General features: G+C 46.8%; 2 protein-coding genes across 8 annotated transcripts in view; both read left to right on the top strand.

Moving 5' to 3' along the window:
* Window positions 1-17207, top strand: part of ESR1 (estrogen receptor 1) — a 284464-nt gene that overhangs the window by 119668 nt on the left and 147589 nt on the right. Inside the window, exon 1 of one of the 7 annotated variants that reach the window (XM_077349623.1) lies at window positions 25-176. The exons of 5 other annotated variants lie outside the window; for them this stretch is intronic. In XM_077349623.1, the coding sequence (XP_077205738.1) occupies window positions 170-176 (7 nt within the window). In that variant the 5' untranslated portion in view covers window positions 25-169. Of the gene's footprint in view, window positions 1-24; window positions 177-17207 lie in introns of those variants that run through there. One more of the 7 variants, XM_077349612.1, reaches the window with a different exon arrangement.
* On the top strand, window positions 6002-10036 carry LOC143843504 (uncharacterized). Its single transcript, XM_077349670.1, has 4 exons — window positions 6002-8372; window positions 8842-8925; window positions 9105-9188; window positions 9468-10036. Exons 1-4 carry the CDS (start codon window positions 7751-7753, stop codon window positions 9965-9967), a joined length of 1290 nt encoding a protein of 429 aa, XP_077205785.1. The 5' UTR covers window positions 6002-7750; the 3' UTR covers window positions 9968-10036.

Raw genomic sequence — 17207 nt, 5'->3', positions numbered from 1 at the left:
ACCACTATGTGTTCACCACCATGAGTACATGCAGCATTCAAACACAAGCACAAATGTCATGGGAGAATAATGCTCACCTCACCTGAGAAATGTATGAGCTTTTGTGTGAGGGAGGCATATAGTATATTTAGGGCCAAACTTACCATGTTGTTGCAGTTCTCTATTTGGAATGCCAGGTATGCAATCTGGCTCTTGTGGCTATGATGATTGAGAAGGGAGGGCTTCCTCTCTGCCATGCTATGCCTGAAGCAAAAATGGTTTGGGCTTTTGAAGCCGTAATGGTAGAAAACGTATTTTGCATTATCTTTTTCAATGTGAATTAGTCATCTGGGAGAAGGGAGTAAATCCCTCCTTCCTCATTGCTGTGGCCTTGTTCTGGAACCCTGCTGTGGCTGCTTTTTCGCCATCATAGAGCTCTGATGTCAAGTGTATGTTCACTCCCAGTGGTCATTCTGGCTCCAATGTATTTTGGATATGATTGATAATTGGATTTTTAAGCTCGCTTGGCCACAACCAGGGCCAGAGCTTTCTCCATCCTGGCCCCCACCTGGTGGAACGAGCTCCCAGAGGAGATCAGGGCCTTGATGGAACCCAAACAGTTCCGTAGGGTGTGCAAAAGGGAGCTCCTCCACCAGGCATTTGGTTGAGGTTGACCTGTGCCATCGCTTCCCAAAGGTCCTCCTCCTGAGCACCCACTGTAGTTCGGCCCAACCCACTGGGCTATCAGTATGAGTTACTTTAATGTTTAATTTTTCTACGGTTCCGTGTTGCTTGTTTCATTTCATTCATCATTGTTAATCTAAGTTATCTGTATTGTTTCTGTTCTGTTTCATGTGAACTGCCCTGAGCCTTCGGGGAGGGCGGTATACAAATATATAATACAGTGGTCCCCAACCTTTCTGAGGTTGGGGACCGGCAGGACATTGGGGCGCGGCCCATGGCCCACGCGGGCCACGCCCACCCATCAGGCCACGCCTGCGGGCCGCACCCCCTTATCGGCCCGCGCCCGCGAGCCGCACCCGCACATCAGGCCGCGCCCCGCACCTGGCCGCGCCCGCGAGCCGCACCCGCACATCGGGCCGCGCCCCCGAATCGGGCCGCGAGTCGCGCCTGCACATTGGCCGCGCCCACACGGGCGCGGCCCGGCCCCGATTCCCTCTCCCCGCCCTGCCGCAGTAAGAAGCTTCCCGGGCCGCAAGCTTGCGGCCGGGGAAGTTTTTTACTGCGGGGGGGGGCGGGGAGAGGGAGCCGCAGCCCGGCGCCATGGCCTTCGTGGCCCGGCACCGGGCCGCGGCCCGCAGGTTGGGGACCACTGATATAATGCATAAATAGATAAACTGCCCTCCTGGCAAGCTGGCTCAAGGTGGTGTAAAGGTAAAGGTATCCCCTGTGCAAGCACCAGGTCATGTCTGACCCTTGATGTGATGTCCCCTAGCGTTTTCATGGCAGACTCAATATGGGGTGGTTTGCCAGTGCCTTCCCCAGTCATTACCGTTTACCCCCCAGCAAGCTGGGTACTCATTTTACTGACCTTGGAAGGATGGAAGGCTGAGTCAACCCTGAGCTAGCTGCTGGGATTGAACTCCCAGCCTCATGGGCAGAGCTTCAGACTGCATGTCTGCTGCCTTACCACTCTGCACCACAAGAGGCTCTCAGGGTGGTGTACAACATTATAATTAGTAGCAGTAAAATATGTTAAAAACAATTGATAGCATTTTCAAAGCATTACAACAGCACTCATTGCTAGGGGCAACATCAGTGTGGTTATTATTTCTAAATCATTCTGTATTCTAGGTCTCTTTCCAAATGAGGTGTTTTCATGAGAGTGTCTTTTGTAGGGAGACCCATTTGATGTTCTGGGCTGCGTTTGTTTAGCAAAGTAGATAAATTAATCTAGGAACTCAATTTGATATACAACTATTTTGTCTGGCTTCTAAATAACAACTTAAAATGTTCAGTTCATCTTCTCTTCTGTAGCTTTACATAACCAGTTTCCATATTTGACTTTTGTGTACTCGTGCTCATAGTTTTCTATGGTGCCTCTTCCTCCAGTAACATCAAACACAGGTATTTTTGTGTGATGCTAAGCTTTTCTGCATCATAAACTTTAAATACACACACTCCTGTCCATAAGACAGAAAGGCTGCATGGACAAATCTCAACACTAGAGTGTGGTGATCCTGAAAGAATGAATCCCTTTAATTTCAGTTGTCTCCCAGTAACTCAGATGGTGGCTATCCAAACTATGATTTCTCCGGCAAAATGTACAATTTTGTTAGTCTCATTTTCCAGTTGAATGGATTTCTCCTGAGCCAGTTTTTATATTAGCCATGACTTCCCACATTCTCTGCCATTCAACTGAGTGGTGCTGCCAGAGGCCATCTGAATTCACAGGCATAAATGTCAACTTGCCTTCCTTGTCTACTGCTATAACTCCAAGCATCAAACACAATCTAAATGTTGCTGGTCAGAAAGGAAGCTGCAATTATTGCAAGTGAATTTTTCAAAAGTTGTTTTTCTTGTGACATGGTTTGATTATATAAACAGCTTCATTACAAGCCCTTTGTGCAGAAGCTGGATGGCCACATAGAGGGGATGCTGTAGTTGATTATTTCTGCACTGATTAGGGGTTTAACTTGATGATCTTTCAGATTACTTTCAACTCTTTAAAATAACAGAGTTGGAAGGGGCCATACCGGCCATCTAGTCCAACCCCCTTCTCAATGCAGGATCAGCCTAAAGTATCCAGGATAAGTATCTGTCCAGCTCCTGCTTGAAGACTGCCAGTGAGGGAGAGCCCACCACCTCCTTAGGCAGCTGATTCCACTGCTGAACTGCTCTGTGAATCCCCCCCCCCCGATCTCTAGCCAATAACATTCTACACATTACTGGGGGTGCTGCTAACAGGATTTGCTCCCTGTCCTCCTAGTGACCACCATTCAAATACTTAAAGAGAACAACCATGTCTCCTCTCTACCTCTTCTTTCCCAGACTGAAGATTCCCAAGTCCCTCAGCCTTTCCTCATTAGTTTCTGTGACTTTATGATTATTTATTTATTAATTCAGCTTATAAACTGCCTGTCACTGTGATGTGATTGTCATATCTTGTGTTGTCCACAAGTATAGCAATTGTTCATTTATGAGATGCCTTTCATGGTGAAAATCCAGAACACAAATACAACATGCACTGAATAGTAAATTGGAAAAAGATCCTCATATACCATCACAATTGGTTAGAGCATCCCAAAATGACCAATGATAGGACTGAAGGGAGTGGAAAGGAGAGGGACCCCGGTAATAAAAATCCTTGCTGGCCAAGGCTCCTCACATGGTAGTCTCTGGAGTCCAGAACTCTCATTTTAACTTAATTATGCTGGGGAGGGTGGCAGGGGGCAAAAGAGTTGCAGATGCCTGCCCCAGCTCTGTTTCCAGCCCAGCAGAGTAGCCACGGCCATTTCTGGCATTGGGGGGTCAAGGGATGACAGAGCATGATACCACATCTGGTCGGAGTATCTGAGTATTGTTATTTCTGGTGACATTTGACTTCTGGGGGAATGGCAGGAGGTGTGGCCTGCTTACATAACTTCTGGGGTTTCTTGAAGCCTGAAGAATGTTTCAGGGGTTTCTTAACATCTTTGCTTAATTGTATAGTTTTATTTCATTTTTTGTTAATTTGTTTAATATCTTAATACAGTAGGAAAAAATGTAGTCCATTACTTTCATTTATTAATATAATGAAATGAATATTGTCAAATTTGCAATTTATCTATGTTATTTATAGTGTACCTATTTTCGGAAGTTTCTGCATACCTGGGGGATCAGGTGTTTTACTCATGTGCCAATACATTCCTATGCATGTAACACACAAAGGAAATTTCAAAGGAACCATACATACAGTTATATCAAGGTTGCCATTTTTCAGTGTTCTGTCAAGGCACAGGCATACTTCAAAAACATTAACATCCCAGGCCCTAGGGAACTGGTGTATTGTAATAATCTGGTACCAATGAATTCATCCACTGGCCATCAAATGCATTTGAAAGTACATGTCCAATGGTTCGTTGTACATGGTAGGTAACTGAACATGAAAACCTGGTGAAAATATCCTTGGGATGCATAATTTCCAGAATGCTATTAGAATCCCTGACACCTGGATTATGGGTACTGCAATTTACAAAGTACCAGGGAGACAGAAAGAGGTGCATCCTTTCTTTCTTCCACCCTGAGCCAAAGAAGGCTTTTTTGTACAGGGGGGAACAGAGTTGGCTTCATGGTAGGATGTTTTGTACAATGCATGTGTATTGTGGATCAGGTAATTATGGATTTTGTTGATATAACAATTGAAAGTGCCAGAAAGGCCAGTAATAGCCTCAGGGTCCCTCTGCCTTATCCAGCTTCAGTCCTCTGAGCACAATTTTTGGCACTCATATTCTCTTCTAGCAAGTTCTGTGCTTATATCTGATGAGGCTACTTTGTCCAGTAGATTCCTATATCCACATTCTTAACTAAAGGTTCTTGTGCCTATTTTCAGAAATTACTACTTGAGAAGGGAATGAACTCTTGGAATCTCAATCACTGTGAAAATTATAGCCACATAGTGAAAGCCATCTTACACAGTGAATCAACAGATCTCTGGTTCTCAGCCTTTGGAAATATTACTCAGTTGCTAATAATAAGGAAGTATTTCCTTGAAAAGTGCCATCTCAAGTAGAATTGCACCATTCTAAATCAACTGAGGCATTAAACTCCATCTAAAGTAGCTGTAAAATATTGGAACAACTCTATAAAACCTATAAGAACACAACTAGGGAGGAGGGCCGAAGCAGTGAGGGAATGTCAAACAAAACCAAAAAAAAAGCTTTCTTCCTTTGATGAAAGGCAGTGATAGACAAGTAAAACTTCCTTGGGAGTTCCAAAGTTTCTGTGTCTTACTGTGAAAGTCCTGTCCTGGGTTGGCACCCTGGGTAGCCTCAGATGGCAGGGACAACCGAAGCAAGACCTCTGAAGATGACTCAAGTGAATGCATAGGTTCACACGAGAGTAACCAGTCTTTCAGATAAGTTAGCCCCCAACCCATATGGGGGAAAGTTGTCAGCCTCTTAAGAACCCTATTGGGGAAAAAGGTAGTGTGTAAATGAAATAACTAAACTTTTGACCCCTTGTGCTCTGAGCTCAAAAAGACTCATCCCTCCCCAACTCCCCAGCCCTCTGGCACACCCAATTCCTCTGTCCCATGAGTCTTCTCCAGTGAGAACACACAGCATAGAGACACTATTACTTCAGAATGACACAGCAATATGTGCTACAGGTTAAAGGTATGTACTGTGTACTGTCGCAGTTTCACTATCTTTTATCCTTGCAAGTCTTGAGAGAATACTTTAAGGCAGTGGTTCTCAACCTTCCTAATGCTGCAACCCTTTAATACAGTTCCTCATGTTGTGGTGACCCCCAACCATAAAAATATACAAATGTTCTTTCACAGAAATTAAACCGACACTGACCAATGGCATGAAGATCTATTGTTCATGATTGTATATAAACTGGTTTTTTTTCTGGGGGTTCTCAGTTCAGCTCTGCCTCTTGTCCCACCATGCCAATCTCACTCTTTTCCACTGCTCCAGACAGACCAACGCTGTACCTCGATCTACCCCGCAAGGCTGTTGGGTGGATGGCACCCCCTCGGCCAAGCTGCTTGCCCTGACACGACCCCTGTGAAAGGGTCATTCGACCCCCAGGTTGAGAAGCACTGCTTTAAGGGAACTTTAACACTTGTTTTACTTGAGGTCCTTCACCTTTCTTGTTTCCCTTCTCTCCAGCTCCCACTCAAAAGGCATATCTCTGCAAAGGAAATGGGACTTCAAGGAATATGTTTAAACCATCATTACAGCATGGCACTAATATATAGATATTTTGGTGCCTTTAAAAAAAGAAACCTCTTTTCTTGGGGAAGGGGGAGGAGAGGGAGTGGTTGATGATGATAGTAGTCCAATTAGCAGAAAGTGGACTGAAGATAGATATGAGTGGGTGGCACAAAAGTGATAGAAACATTATGGAGGAGGAAAGGATTATTCAAATCAGCTTCCAGAAAAAAATCATGGCAAAACTGGTCTCAAAAAAGCAGAACAAAAACCCAGTACAAAATAAAACAAATCAAAACTAAAGACACTGTGATGGCCAGCACTTTAAAAGCAAGCCTCAGAATGCTAAGTATCAGAGAACTGGGAAGTGGAGAGTTAAACCATCACACAGTAAGAAATCTTCAGTGATAGGCAGCTCCAAGCACTCTGATTGGTCAACAACAGCTGAGAGAGAAGTCCTATGACAGAATTGGGATTCTAATAAGAGACCTGCATTGAGGGAAGACCATTCTGTAACTGTTGAACTCTTAGGGGCATTTCCCACGGCTTAAAAATAGCACAATGGTAGCTGATTGAAAACGCTACTAATTTGCCATAACGCACGACGTCGTAAACAATCTGCAACAATCCTGAAACCGAACCGCCAAAAGCGCTTCGTTGTAGCGCTTCTAGGGGAATCCAGAAAACTGGATTCACCCTCCGGATAGCGATACACTCCTGCAACCAATCTGCAACACTAGCGCTAAAGACCTGTGCGTTACCATTGTTGCGGGTTCTTCAAAGTCCCTCCTCCCGAGCCTGTCCTCCAAACTTCCGGCGAACTGTTCGCCATTTTTTTTTTCTCCGAGCGAGCGGGGATCTACGAGGCAACGGGACAGCGACTGGCTTTCAAGCACGATCACTTTCGGAAATTCTGCCCGGACACCACAAGAGTTTTTCACAAGCACAGTGGCACACACCGTCACGTTCCCAAAATTTGCCCAAAGCTTAAAACCCCGTCTACCATCGGCCAGTCCTAGCGGAGTCAACGTACAGGGAGCATTTTAAAAAATTTTCCTCTGAGCGTGCCAACGAACGTTCGCCGCTCGCAGTCTCCTGCTTAGCTTAGAGGGGTTCAATAGACATGATTCGTGGTGATATCATGAGGGGCGGCTTATGTGTAGTGGGTCTTTGTGTGGTTCCCGGTGCGTGCTTGTGCTTGGGTGCGGACAACCCCTTCCATTGGCGGCTAGACCTCCGGCAAGCGGAGTTGCCGTCCCCCGTTCATTTTAAAAAATTTTCCTCTGAGCGTGCCAACGAGCGGTCGCCGCTCGCAGTCTCCTGCTTAGCTTACAGGGGTTCAATAGACATGATTCGTGGTGATATCATGAGGGGCGGCTTATGTGTAGTGGGTCTTTGTGTGGTTCCCGGTGCGTGCTTGTGCTTGGGTGCGGACAACCCCTTCCATTGGCGGCTAGACCTCCGGCAAGCGGAGTCGCCGTCCCCCGTTCATTTTAAAAAACATTCCTCTGAGCGTGCCAACGAACGTACGCCAGTAACATGTCATGTTTGGTTGATTTATGCTGTGGCTGGTGAATATTATTGGGGAACTGCCGAGTACTGCCGCACTTGCTCTCGGTTGAACACCGGCATGCGTTTGTGTAATGGCGGACATTTTCCTAAAATGGCTCCCGCTGCATGTTCAAACTGCTCTTCTCGCGTGTAAACGAATACGCGCATGCGTTAAGTCAAACAACAAGGGCGCCAATCTGGCCATTAGGAGCAGATCCTGTTCCCGCGCGAGGAGTTTTGAACGTGACATGTGACCTGATGTGGCCAATGTGCGTGTCCCCTGCTGCCCTCCACCAATCAGGAGCCGGCTAGTCCCTTTGTCTTTGTGTGCGGGAAGGTATATGATCCGTTGCACCCTGCACCTCCCACCACCATTTTGCTCAGCTACTAGCGAAAGCAACATGGAATCGTCTTCTCAAGCCTCGTCCGTCCCTGCAACCGGCCGTGGCCCTACTTGGAGGGACGCGGAGATCAGGGACCTGATCGGGATTTTCTCGGAGGAGAAAATCCAGGACGCGTTCCAGTCCTCCCACAGGAATAGGGAGGTTTTTGAACAAGTGGCTATTAAGATGCGCGCCCTGGGCCACAACAGGACCGGCCTTGAATGCCGGTCGAAGACCAAGACAATGAGGGCAGAGTACATGCGTGCCGTGAACCATAATAAGGGTTCCGGCAACGAAAAGGTTACCTGCCCCTACTTCGAGGAGCAGCGCCAGCTGTACGGGGACGGGGAAGGATCCGGCAGGCCGAAGCGCGTCGGCCGGAGCCTTAAGGTGGTTCGGAAGCCGGCTGCCCCGGTCGAGGAACCACCCGCTGAGGAGGATCCCGGCGAGGGAACCTCGTCCAGCTTTCGCCCTCCACCCCCCGTCCAGCAACGAGCCGCGGAATCGGTAACGCTGGACCTGATCGCCATCGCTCCTGGGGAGCAAGAGGAGGCTCCTGAGCAAACGCCCCTTGCCTCCGGTAAGTGATTTTCTTTTTATTTTATATTTCCTTTTGAGCAAATGTGTGTTCTGACGTTTGGGCATCGTTTTCTCGTGTGTTCGTTGCAACGCATAAGATGGTAGGCTGTGGAGTGCTTGCTGTGGTTACTATTTGAAACGGTTTTAATTTTATAATTTTATAATTTAATTTTTAAAAGATTTTAAAAGAAGGTAGGCTGTGGAGTGCTTGCTGTGGTTACTATTTGAAACGGTTTTAATGTTATAATTTAATTTTAATTTTTAAAAGATTTAATAAGATGGTTGGCTGTGGAGTGCTTGATGTGGTTAGTATTTTAAACGGTCATGTTTAACCCACAGCCCCAAAATATTTGCTGCATGCCTCGCCCATAGGCCTTCTGCAGTACTTTGGCTCACTACTTTGGGAGCTTGCTTTGTGGTTCATGGTGTATGCTTGCTCATTTTTCACTATTTTCTGCTCTTGTCCACAGAGACACAGTTGCCAGGGACGGGGCCCCTAGAGTCTCCAGCAGCACCTGACGTGGATAGTGATTCGGGGGCATCAACTAACATTGGTAAGTATTAGTAAAAATAGGGGGGGGGGCTGTTTTAACTGCTTTGTGCTTTTCTGTTTGTGCAGGGCAGCAGCACTGCTAAGAGAAAGAAGAGAGTCCCTCTGCGTTGCTGGTGTAGGCTTTGAAGCTGGCTTTGCCACCCTTTGGTCCTAGATCTTTTTTTTTTCCTTTTTTTGCAGATTTCATACCCGGAACACAGGAGGAGGAACAGCCTGGGGTGCTTGGACCTCCTGCCCGGCGCAGGCGGATACAGATTCAAGATGGTGAGCGTGCATGACCTGTTCCTTTCGAGCCATAGCTGCAGGACAATGTCGCTAGGCACTAACCATGTGCTCCCTTTTAATTGTTGAGAGTCCTGCTGTGAAAGTAGGCAAAAGTAAAAGCACAACATGGGCAAACAAACAATAGCCATGTGCTCACCGGGGATTGTTTAAATTCTTGGCAGGAAAACACGGGGACAAAAAAGGACACCATGTCCACCATGGTGTGTTTTGACTTTTTTGATGTTACTAACAGTTTTGTTTCTCATTTTTTGCCAACAGAGGTTCTTTCAGATGAGGAGGAGGAACCACCCCTGCCTCCAGGCAGCCCACCACCTAGAGGTGCGCTCCCAGCAGAGGAGAGGCTTACGAGGGAACGCGGCAGGCTGAGGCGCGTCTCAGTCTTGACAAGCGTGGGAGAGAGGCTCCTTGAGCACTGCTATGAGGAGTCACGGCGTGCCGCGGCCGCTGACCAAGCCATGCTCACACTCATTGCCCAGGAGGGGAGAAAATTGAGGGCAGTCCTTAGAGAGACAAACCAAATCCTACGCGAAGGCGTGGAGGAGGTGCGACTGATAAGGAGACTCATGGAGAGGGCAGTAGCGGTCATGGAAAGGGCCTACCCTCCACAAATCGCCCCCCCACCACCACCCACACCAACACCACCACTTCCAGCACCCACCCCACCAACTCCCTCTCAGAATGCCTCCACCCAAACAAGAAGGAGGACTATTCTCGGAAAGAGAAAAATTAAACCAGCAGACAAGTACTCCCCCTCCTAGTTTTGCCCACTTTTTCTATTTCATGTTATCTGTGTTTTGTTGTTTGTTGAATAAAGTTTATATTTTTGACTCTGTCTCTGTGTACCCTACTGTAGAATCTGCAAGGCTGAAAGCGGCCTCTCTAGTGATTGTGTATATTGTGGTACTGCTGTGTGGGTTGGAGGTTGGAGGGGTGTTAGTTCAAGGAGTTTTAGGAGTGTGGTGTGGGGTTAAATATGTGCGAGTTTAAGAAGTCACACTGGAGTCTTGTTATAAAATTTGCAATAACATTTTATTTTAAACAACATTTTAACAGGGGAAAAACATTAGGGAATGAAACTTGGAGCCCCACCAGCACCACCACCCCCCACCCCCCTGGAAAACCTATTTTTTTTAACAAAGGTATACATTTAACAGGGGAAAAACATTAGGGAATGAAACTTGGAGCCCCCCCCCCAACCCCTACCCCAAAACACAAACAGGAAACAAAACTCAGTTCCCACCGCTCCCCTCCCCAGCCCCTTCCATCGCCCTAACTCTCCTGCACAGCCGTCCCACGGTCCCCCTAACTTTGCGCCGGAAGAGCTCTTCGTCCTCCTTCTTCTTAACTGTGGGGAGGGAGAAAAAGTACACATTAGTACCACACATATTTTCAAATTTCTTTAGTTTACATGCATACACTTTTAAGTGGCCTTAGCCACAGTGTGAGATGAGTTGGGCAGTGGGGAACATAACCTACGTTCTTCCGCCTCCCTCTGTTGCCTGTGCTGCTCAATCTCCCCTTTCAGCTCTGCCACTTGAGCCTCCAGGGAAGTAACTCTGGCCTCCATGGCACGCAGCCTTGCCTCCACAGTTTCAGCTATAGAAATCAAACAAAGAATTTAATAACACTTCAAATGGGAGCATCACAGCAGGCTCCCATATGGCTCCATGGGGGTACACACACATGGGTCTCCCGCACAGGCATAAAACTCTCACCTGCAGCCTGTCCCGAGGTGGAAGGTCCCTCTTCCTCCCCCTCCTCACGCTCAGGTGCTGTTGCCAGCTTGGATGGTGATTGTGTGGCTGGGCAAAGAAAAAGACAAATCATAATTAAAAGCACACAAAACAGAGATGAAACACAGCAGGTAGACACACCACAGTTAGAGTCTAAGCGCATAACCAAAGTGGTTCTACAGTACTGGCTGGCTAAGTCTGAGGGGGTTGACAGCATCTAAATACTTTCTCGAATTTCATTGGGGACAGTAGGGGAAAGAGGCAGCTAGTCATTCCATGCATGTTTAAGGGCAAAACACAACGAGGGCAGCACTCACCCATATGCCTCCTCATGTCCAGGGGGGGCTTCCCAGCCTTCTCCCATATTTTAACCATCTGGTCGTGGAAGACCGTCCTCCCACTTGGCTGCGGGATCCCCCCCCACTGTTCCAGACTGTTTAGGAAGTCCAGCTTAAGGCGCTTGAATTTTGTCCGGACCTGCTCCCAGGTCCGGACGTAGCCCCTCTCCCTCAGCTTTGAAGCCAACACCAGGTAGGCACCCTTGGTGTGGCAATGGGTGCTGGCCATTAGGCGGCCAACACTTTTTGATTGTAGCACAAGCTCCAGAAGTGCCTCAGCCTCGGCGCGCTGCCAGAAGGAGCCCTTCCGTGGCTTCGGCATCTTCGGAATGACGGTTAGGGAACGAACGTGCGTTGCTCCGATCGACCACCCCGTTTTTTAAATGTATCAAAGCTGCCCACCAATAAAATTATTCCTTGGAACATGAGTGGATTGATCCTCCGGTTTGACAGGGGTCGCCAATACTTCCTGGCTACCCGCCTCCCCGAACTTTCCCCATTCAGCGCTTCCGTATTGTGTTTGTCAATTTCAGTGGGGAGTTAGCATTTAGGGCTGTCAAAGTGCTTTTGGACCAGAGAATCCCCGTTTTTTTGCTGGCAAAGTACACAAACCGCACAAGACAAGGTTAAACAAAGAACACAAAACTTTATTCAACAACAGAGTAGGAAAAACAATTAAACACGCCTCCTGTTTCTGTAGATGTGGGTGGCTATGGCGTCCCGAACCTTGCACCCCTCAGCATATATCCTTTTTCTCCTTGCTTCAGGGATGTCCTGTGTATCCTGAAGGACTACAGGTTCAGGTTCGTCCTCAGGGAAGGGGATGTTATGTCCCTTGTCCTCGCATATGTTGTGCAAAATCACACATGCGATTATCAGCGGAGTCACATTGTCAATATGTACATGGAGTCGTGACATTAAACAACGGAACCGTGACTTCAAACGTCCAAAGGCACGCTCCACTACATTCCTTGCCCGGGAGTGACTGAGGTTGTAGTGGCTCTGCACGTCCGTCCTTGGCCGCTTGTAGGGAGTCATGAGCCAGCGTCGTAATGGGTAGGCTCCGTCCCCGAGGACCAACGCCGGCACACGCACGCCCTCAATGGTGGCGGTGGGGTTTCCTGGAACAAAGACCCCTTCGTCCATGGCTTTCCTGAGGTTGGATTCCCTGAAAACAAGGGCATCATGCCTCCTGCCACTCCACCCCACCTCGGCATCGATAAACCGGCCGGAGAAGTCCACTGTTCCTTGCAGGAGAACAGAGCAAAAGTCCTTCCTGTTCCCGTACTCTTTTATGCTTCCCCCGGGGGCACGGATAGGGATGTGGCTTCCATCGACGGCCGCAAAACAATGCGGGAATCCAAGCCTGGCAAACCCGTCCATACTCTGGAATAAGGGAAAGAAAAGAATATAAGCCATGGCATGTCAGCGTGGGGTGTATCGCGTCTTCGTTGCTGACCTGTCAAACAAGAAAAAAAATTTAAAGGGCAAAGGGGATAGAATGACACTCACCGCTCCAAGCCGGTCTCCGAGGCACACGACTTTGCTGAACAATTCCGCCTCCATGGCGAGGCAGAACTCCTTAAGGATATCGCCAACCGTAGTGACTCCGAGTCCGAATTGCTGGGCTACTGTCCGGAAGTACTGAGGGGTGGCCAAGTACCACAATGCGGCAGCCACCCTTTTTTCAACTGGAACGGGGCGCCGCATGCCAGTGACTTGCCTCTCCATGCGTCCACGTAGAGCCTCCACGAGTTCAAAAAATGTCCCCCTCGACATCCTGAAGTTGGCAATCCAGTGGTCATCATCCCAGCGAGTCCACACAAAATTCTCCCACCAGTCAGAGGATCGTTCGTCCACCCAGAACTGTCTGGGGAACCGGACCTCTGCCAGAGCTTGCCAGCGTTTCTTGGCCGCCATGGTTACCCTTACAGAACGTCTTCTGCTGCTGGTCAGCGTTCCGGCCACCCGTTCTCGGTACTCCGCGATAGCAGACGTCCGACGCGACAAGGCGATATTCATGCGCTGGACCACCGCGAGCATGTAAGCCAGCAATTGAAAAATAAGCCTCTCCATTGCAACGTTGACCTGTGCTGCGGGCAGTAGGCTACGCAAACAAAAGAGTGAGGCCGACCGCGTGTCTGCCCAGGTGCATATAAGCAGGTAACCTGTGGGCGTGTACTGTGGGCGGGGATTAACCAATCAAACATGTCAATGCATCTGGTTCCTAGAAAACAATAGAAAACACGTTCCAAGGGCGCCAATGATTGGACGATAACGCGTTGCTACGGGGTTTCCTGGGTTTTTTAAAAAAAAAGGGAACCCCGACAAGTTCGGCTTCAGGGTCGAGGTCAAAGGTGTGCCTGCAGTTTGATTGACGGGCACGGGAGGCCAGAAGCGCTAAAAAGGGACCTCCTTTGTAGCGATAAGACGGAGAACCGGAAGCCTGTGGGTTACGAAAGTGGCGAGAAGTGAAAGTGCCAAATTCCGCAAAAACCGCAGCTGTGCGTTACGGGCACGGCTAGTTACATTTCGCTACTTGAAGTAGCGCTTTCACAAACGGCAACCAAATAGCAACTTTGAGCTCTGTGCGAAATGGCCCTTACCTTTCTCTGTGTTTGAAATAAAATATTTTATTTGACTTTAACATGTAAAATGCCATTCTGAAAGGTTTTTGGTAAAGAGGGCTCTTCCACCTTTCTGTGATGTTCCAGGGCTGAGTTAAAAGCCAAATTATCTTTTAGACACATTGTGGGACAGCTAGCTTTATTAATCTCACTAAATATACCATGTTACTTTAAAGGTGCTACTGGACTCTAAATTTGTTCTACTTAGTGAATTAGTGTGGGTACAGAATTTTATTTTGGAAGGAAAATCTGCCTCAGTGTGGGGAACAATGGGAAGGGGCTGCCATAAGCACAAAAGTGCATGCAGAAGGCAAGGATTGCCTTCTGAAGCAGTGTGGAGCCAAAACTGAAGCAGTGTGGAGCCAAAACTGATGTAAAAGTACCCATGCAGAAAAGCCCTGGGAATTGTGTTGAACAGGCACTGGATCCACAAAGTGCATTGCATATCTGGAAGGGGTGTGGGAGGCCAAAAGAGAATACACTGATACGGTCTATGGCGTAAACAAAGCCATGACTTTATTATAACCCTAAGCAGAAGCAGGGGCAGCATGGGGGGAGCTGTCCTCCAGCAGTCAGCAGGCCCCCAGGAAACACCGCTTCCAGTGGCCACCCATGCAGCCAAGGCATTCACTTGGTCTACAGGGAGCACATTGGGAACAACCCCAAGGGGTGGCAGCCAATGGATACCAGTGGGCATGAGCCTTTAAATGGTAACCCTCAGCCACCTGGAATTACGAGCCCCCCAGGACTGCTGAGGGAGGAGGCTGGCCACAAGGCACAGACCTTTATATAGAGTGTGTCTGGCTTGGCCTCCCTGCATGGGGTTGGCCAGACTGGACATGTGGCCCCTGGCCTGCCCCTGCCTGCACTGGGGCCTCACATGGCTGACCTCATCCTCTTCCGGCCCTCCTCCCCTGTGGCTGCAATGGAGTGGTCAGTGGTCATAGTGAGGCCACCTTTGTCCATGCACCTGGTAAAGTAACTTTAAGCCTGTAATGTGATGTCTAACTGGGTCATTTTAGCTGTATTTCAGTAATAATAATATGTTAGTCTTTATTCTAAGCTAATTAATTAGATAATTTTTCAGAGATTTTTAGCAAGTTTTTGTTCCTGCACATATACAACAACTAATTATTTATAGAAAACTAAAAGAAAATAACTTCTAAAAACTTTAATGGGGGTTGATTATTGCAAAGTCTCTCTGTCTTATCAGGTTCACTTACTTATTGTAGGTTATGTTTCTGTGACAGGTGACTGGTCATATGTACCACTTCTACTGGTCAATTTAATCAGAGGTGGTATGCCAGTCACACTAGTACTCATTAACAGGGCCTAGTATACCCCAGAACAAACTCACCTAGAATGCTCCCCTTCTCCATCTGCCAGGCATGAAATTAGAGTGCTTATTTGCCCTCTGCCTGTCTCAGTAGTTGCCCTGAGCTGTTAGATTGTAAGTTCAAACATTTTTTAAATAAATTTTGCTGATAATTCAGGGGAGGGTACCTGTGTTTTGCATGACAGATCAACCTAAGCATCACAAAGTACTTTACAAAGAGTCACTAAAGGCCTTTCAGCACAGAGTGATAGCTGCCATTACATCAAGCTTTCTCAGCCAGGGTTTCATGAAATCCTGGGGTCTCTTGACCCTGGAAGGCCTTCCTGAATGGGTGGGAGTTAATCTATATAGATAATTTGTTAAACATTTATTAGGTGATATGACCATATATGGTCATGTTAACCCCCTTCCCAGAATGAGTAATGATAGGTTGGAGGGGTGGGAAAGGGAGGAGTCCCAGGTGGGCATGCACACAGCTGTGTTTCCCAACCATATTCTGCACAATCATGCCCCTTCTTGGGTTTCTTGATGCCTGCAGAATGTATAAGGGGTTTCTCAATGGTAAAGAAAAAGTTGAGAAAGTGTACATTACATGATCGTCTGAAGCAGTAAGAAAGAATTCATTCTGCCTTCTCCTGATCTTCTCAGGTACCTTGCAGGACGGAGAATGGCAACACTTCCCATTGTAGCGAGTCCTGGCTAATCTTGGGGCTGTAGCTTCACTTGGTTGAAGGAGTCTGGTTGTGAAAGCCTTTCACTGTTATCATGCCTTGAGACACTTTTTTGAGTTCTCTGGAACACCTGTCTCAAGTACCTTGATATCCTGCAGCTTGTTTGTGAATGTCTCTGTACACAGAAAGCGGAATTATTTTATTCATTTTATTTATTTTTGGATCTGAATACTGCCGTTCCCCAGAAGGAAGGTCTCTTAAAATTATGATGTTTTAATTTGTGAGGTACTGAGAGAGTATGGTATGGAACTTGGTCTGAATGGATTTTGGACCCAAGAATCTAGACCAAATAAAATAATGCTGTATGTGTCCACCCTGTTTGGTTGCATTGGGCTTTTTCATTCAACCATAGGAAGTTGAATCATCATCAGTTTTTATAAAACCATGTTGAAAATATTGAAGCTATTATACAGATTTTTAAAAATGTCTGATGGAGTTATATTTCTTTGTAGAATTTAACTTGCCCTCTGCTGTAATTTTTTATTTCCAAATTCAAAATTTTAGGTGTGATCCTACAATTTGTGTGTCATTCTTCTTTAGCTTGTCTACTTCAGTTATCTACAGAAACTATTGTAAAGCTAGAAATAAATGTATTGTCATAAAATTAAACTTTTTTGTGTATATTAGTCAGCCTGAAATTTAGCAATGCCATTTATTCTTTTTAATCAGGAAGATTTAAGAGTTGTAAAGATATACACATCCATTCACATACACAGAAGCACACACATACAGTTTTGTTCACGTCTTTTCTCTGCAGCATTCACATACAGTATGTGCATTTGTAGAATTCCAGTTTGGTCTGATTCTCTGTATTTAGAGGTATGTCTTTCTGCTTGGTTGGTTCAACTGTAATTCTTCTGCTTGAAATTTATATTGATGCAGTATTGATGCAATTGACAGTGGAGATCGGCACGAATACGTTCAGAACTGATGTAAAGAGATTCAGATATGGTTGCTGTAAATTTAGCAGTTATATTCAGAATTACTGATATGGCTCAGGAATACACTGCAGGTTTGCACAATATATGCTACCTGCAAATTTATTTTGTTGAGTATGTACACTTGCTTTTGAGTTAGGATTCAGCTGTAATGTGCATTACAAATAATACAGGAACAATTTTATCCAGGTTCATGTATTAATTTAACACAAGTATTTAATTCTGGCATGAGATTATATTCATATTCGCATGTGGTTATCTAAAGCGCTGCGTGTTTTAATGGTAAGAATAGGTC

The sequence above is a fragment of the Paroedura picta genome, chromosome 1 (genome assembly GCF_049243985.1).
Source record: "Paroedura picta isolate Pp20150507F chromosome 1, Ppicta_v3.0, whole genome shotgun sequence".
Lineage (NCBI taxonomy): Eukaryota > Metazoa > Chordata > Lepidosauria > Squamata > Gekkonidae > Paroedura > Paroedura picta.
Note: the sequence above shows the minus strand (reverse complement) of the source record. Positions and strands in the feature narration are given on the sequence as shown.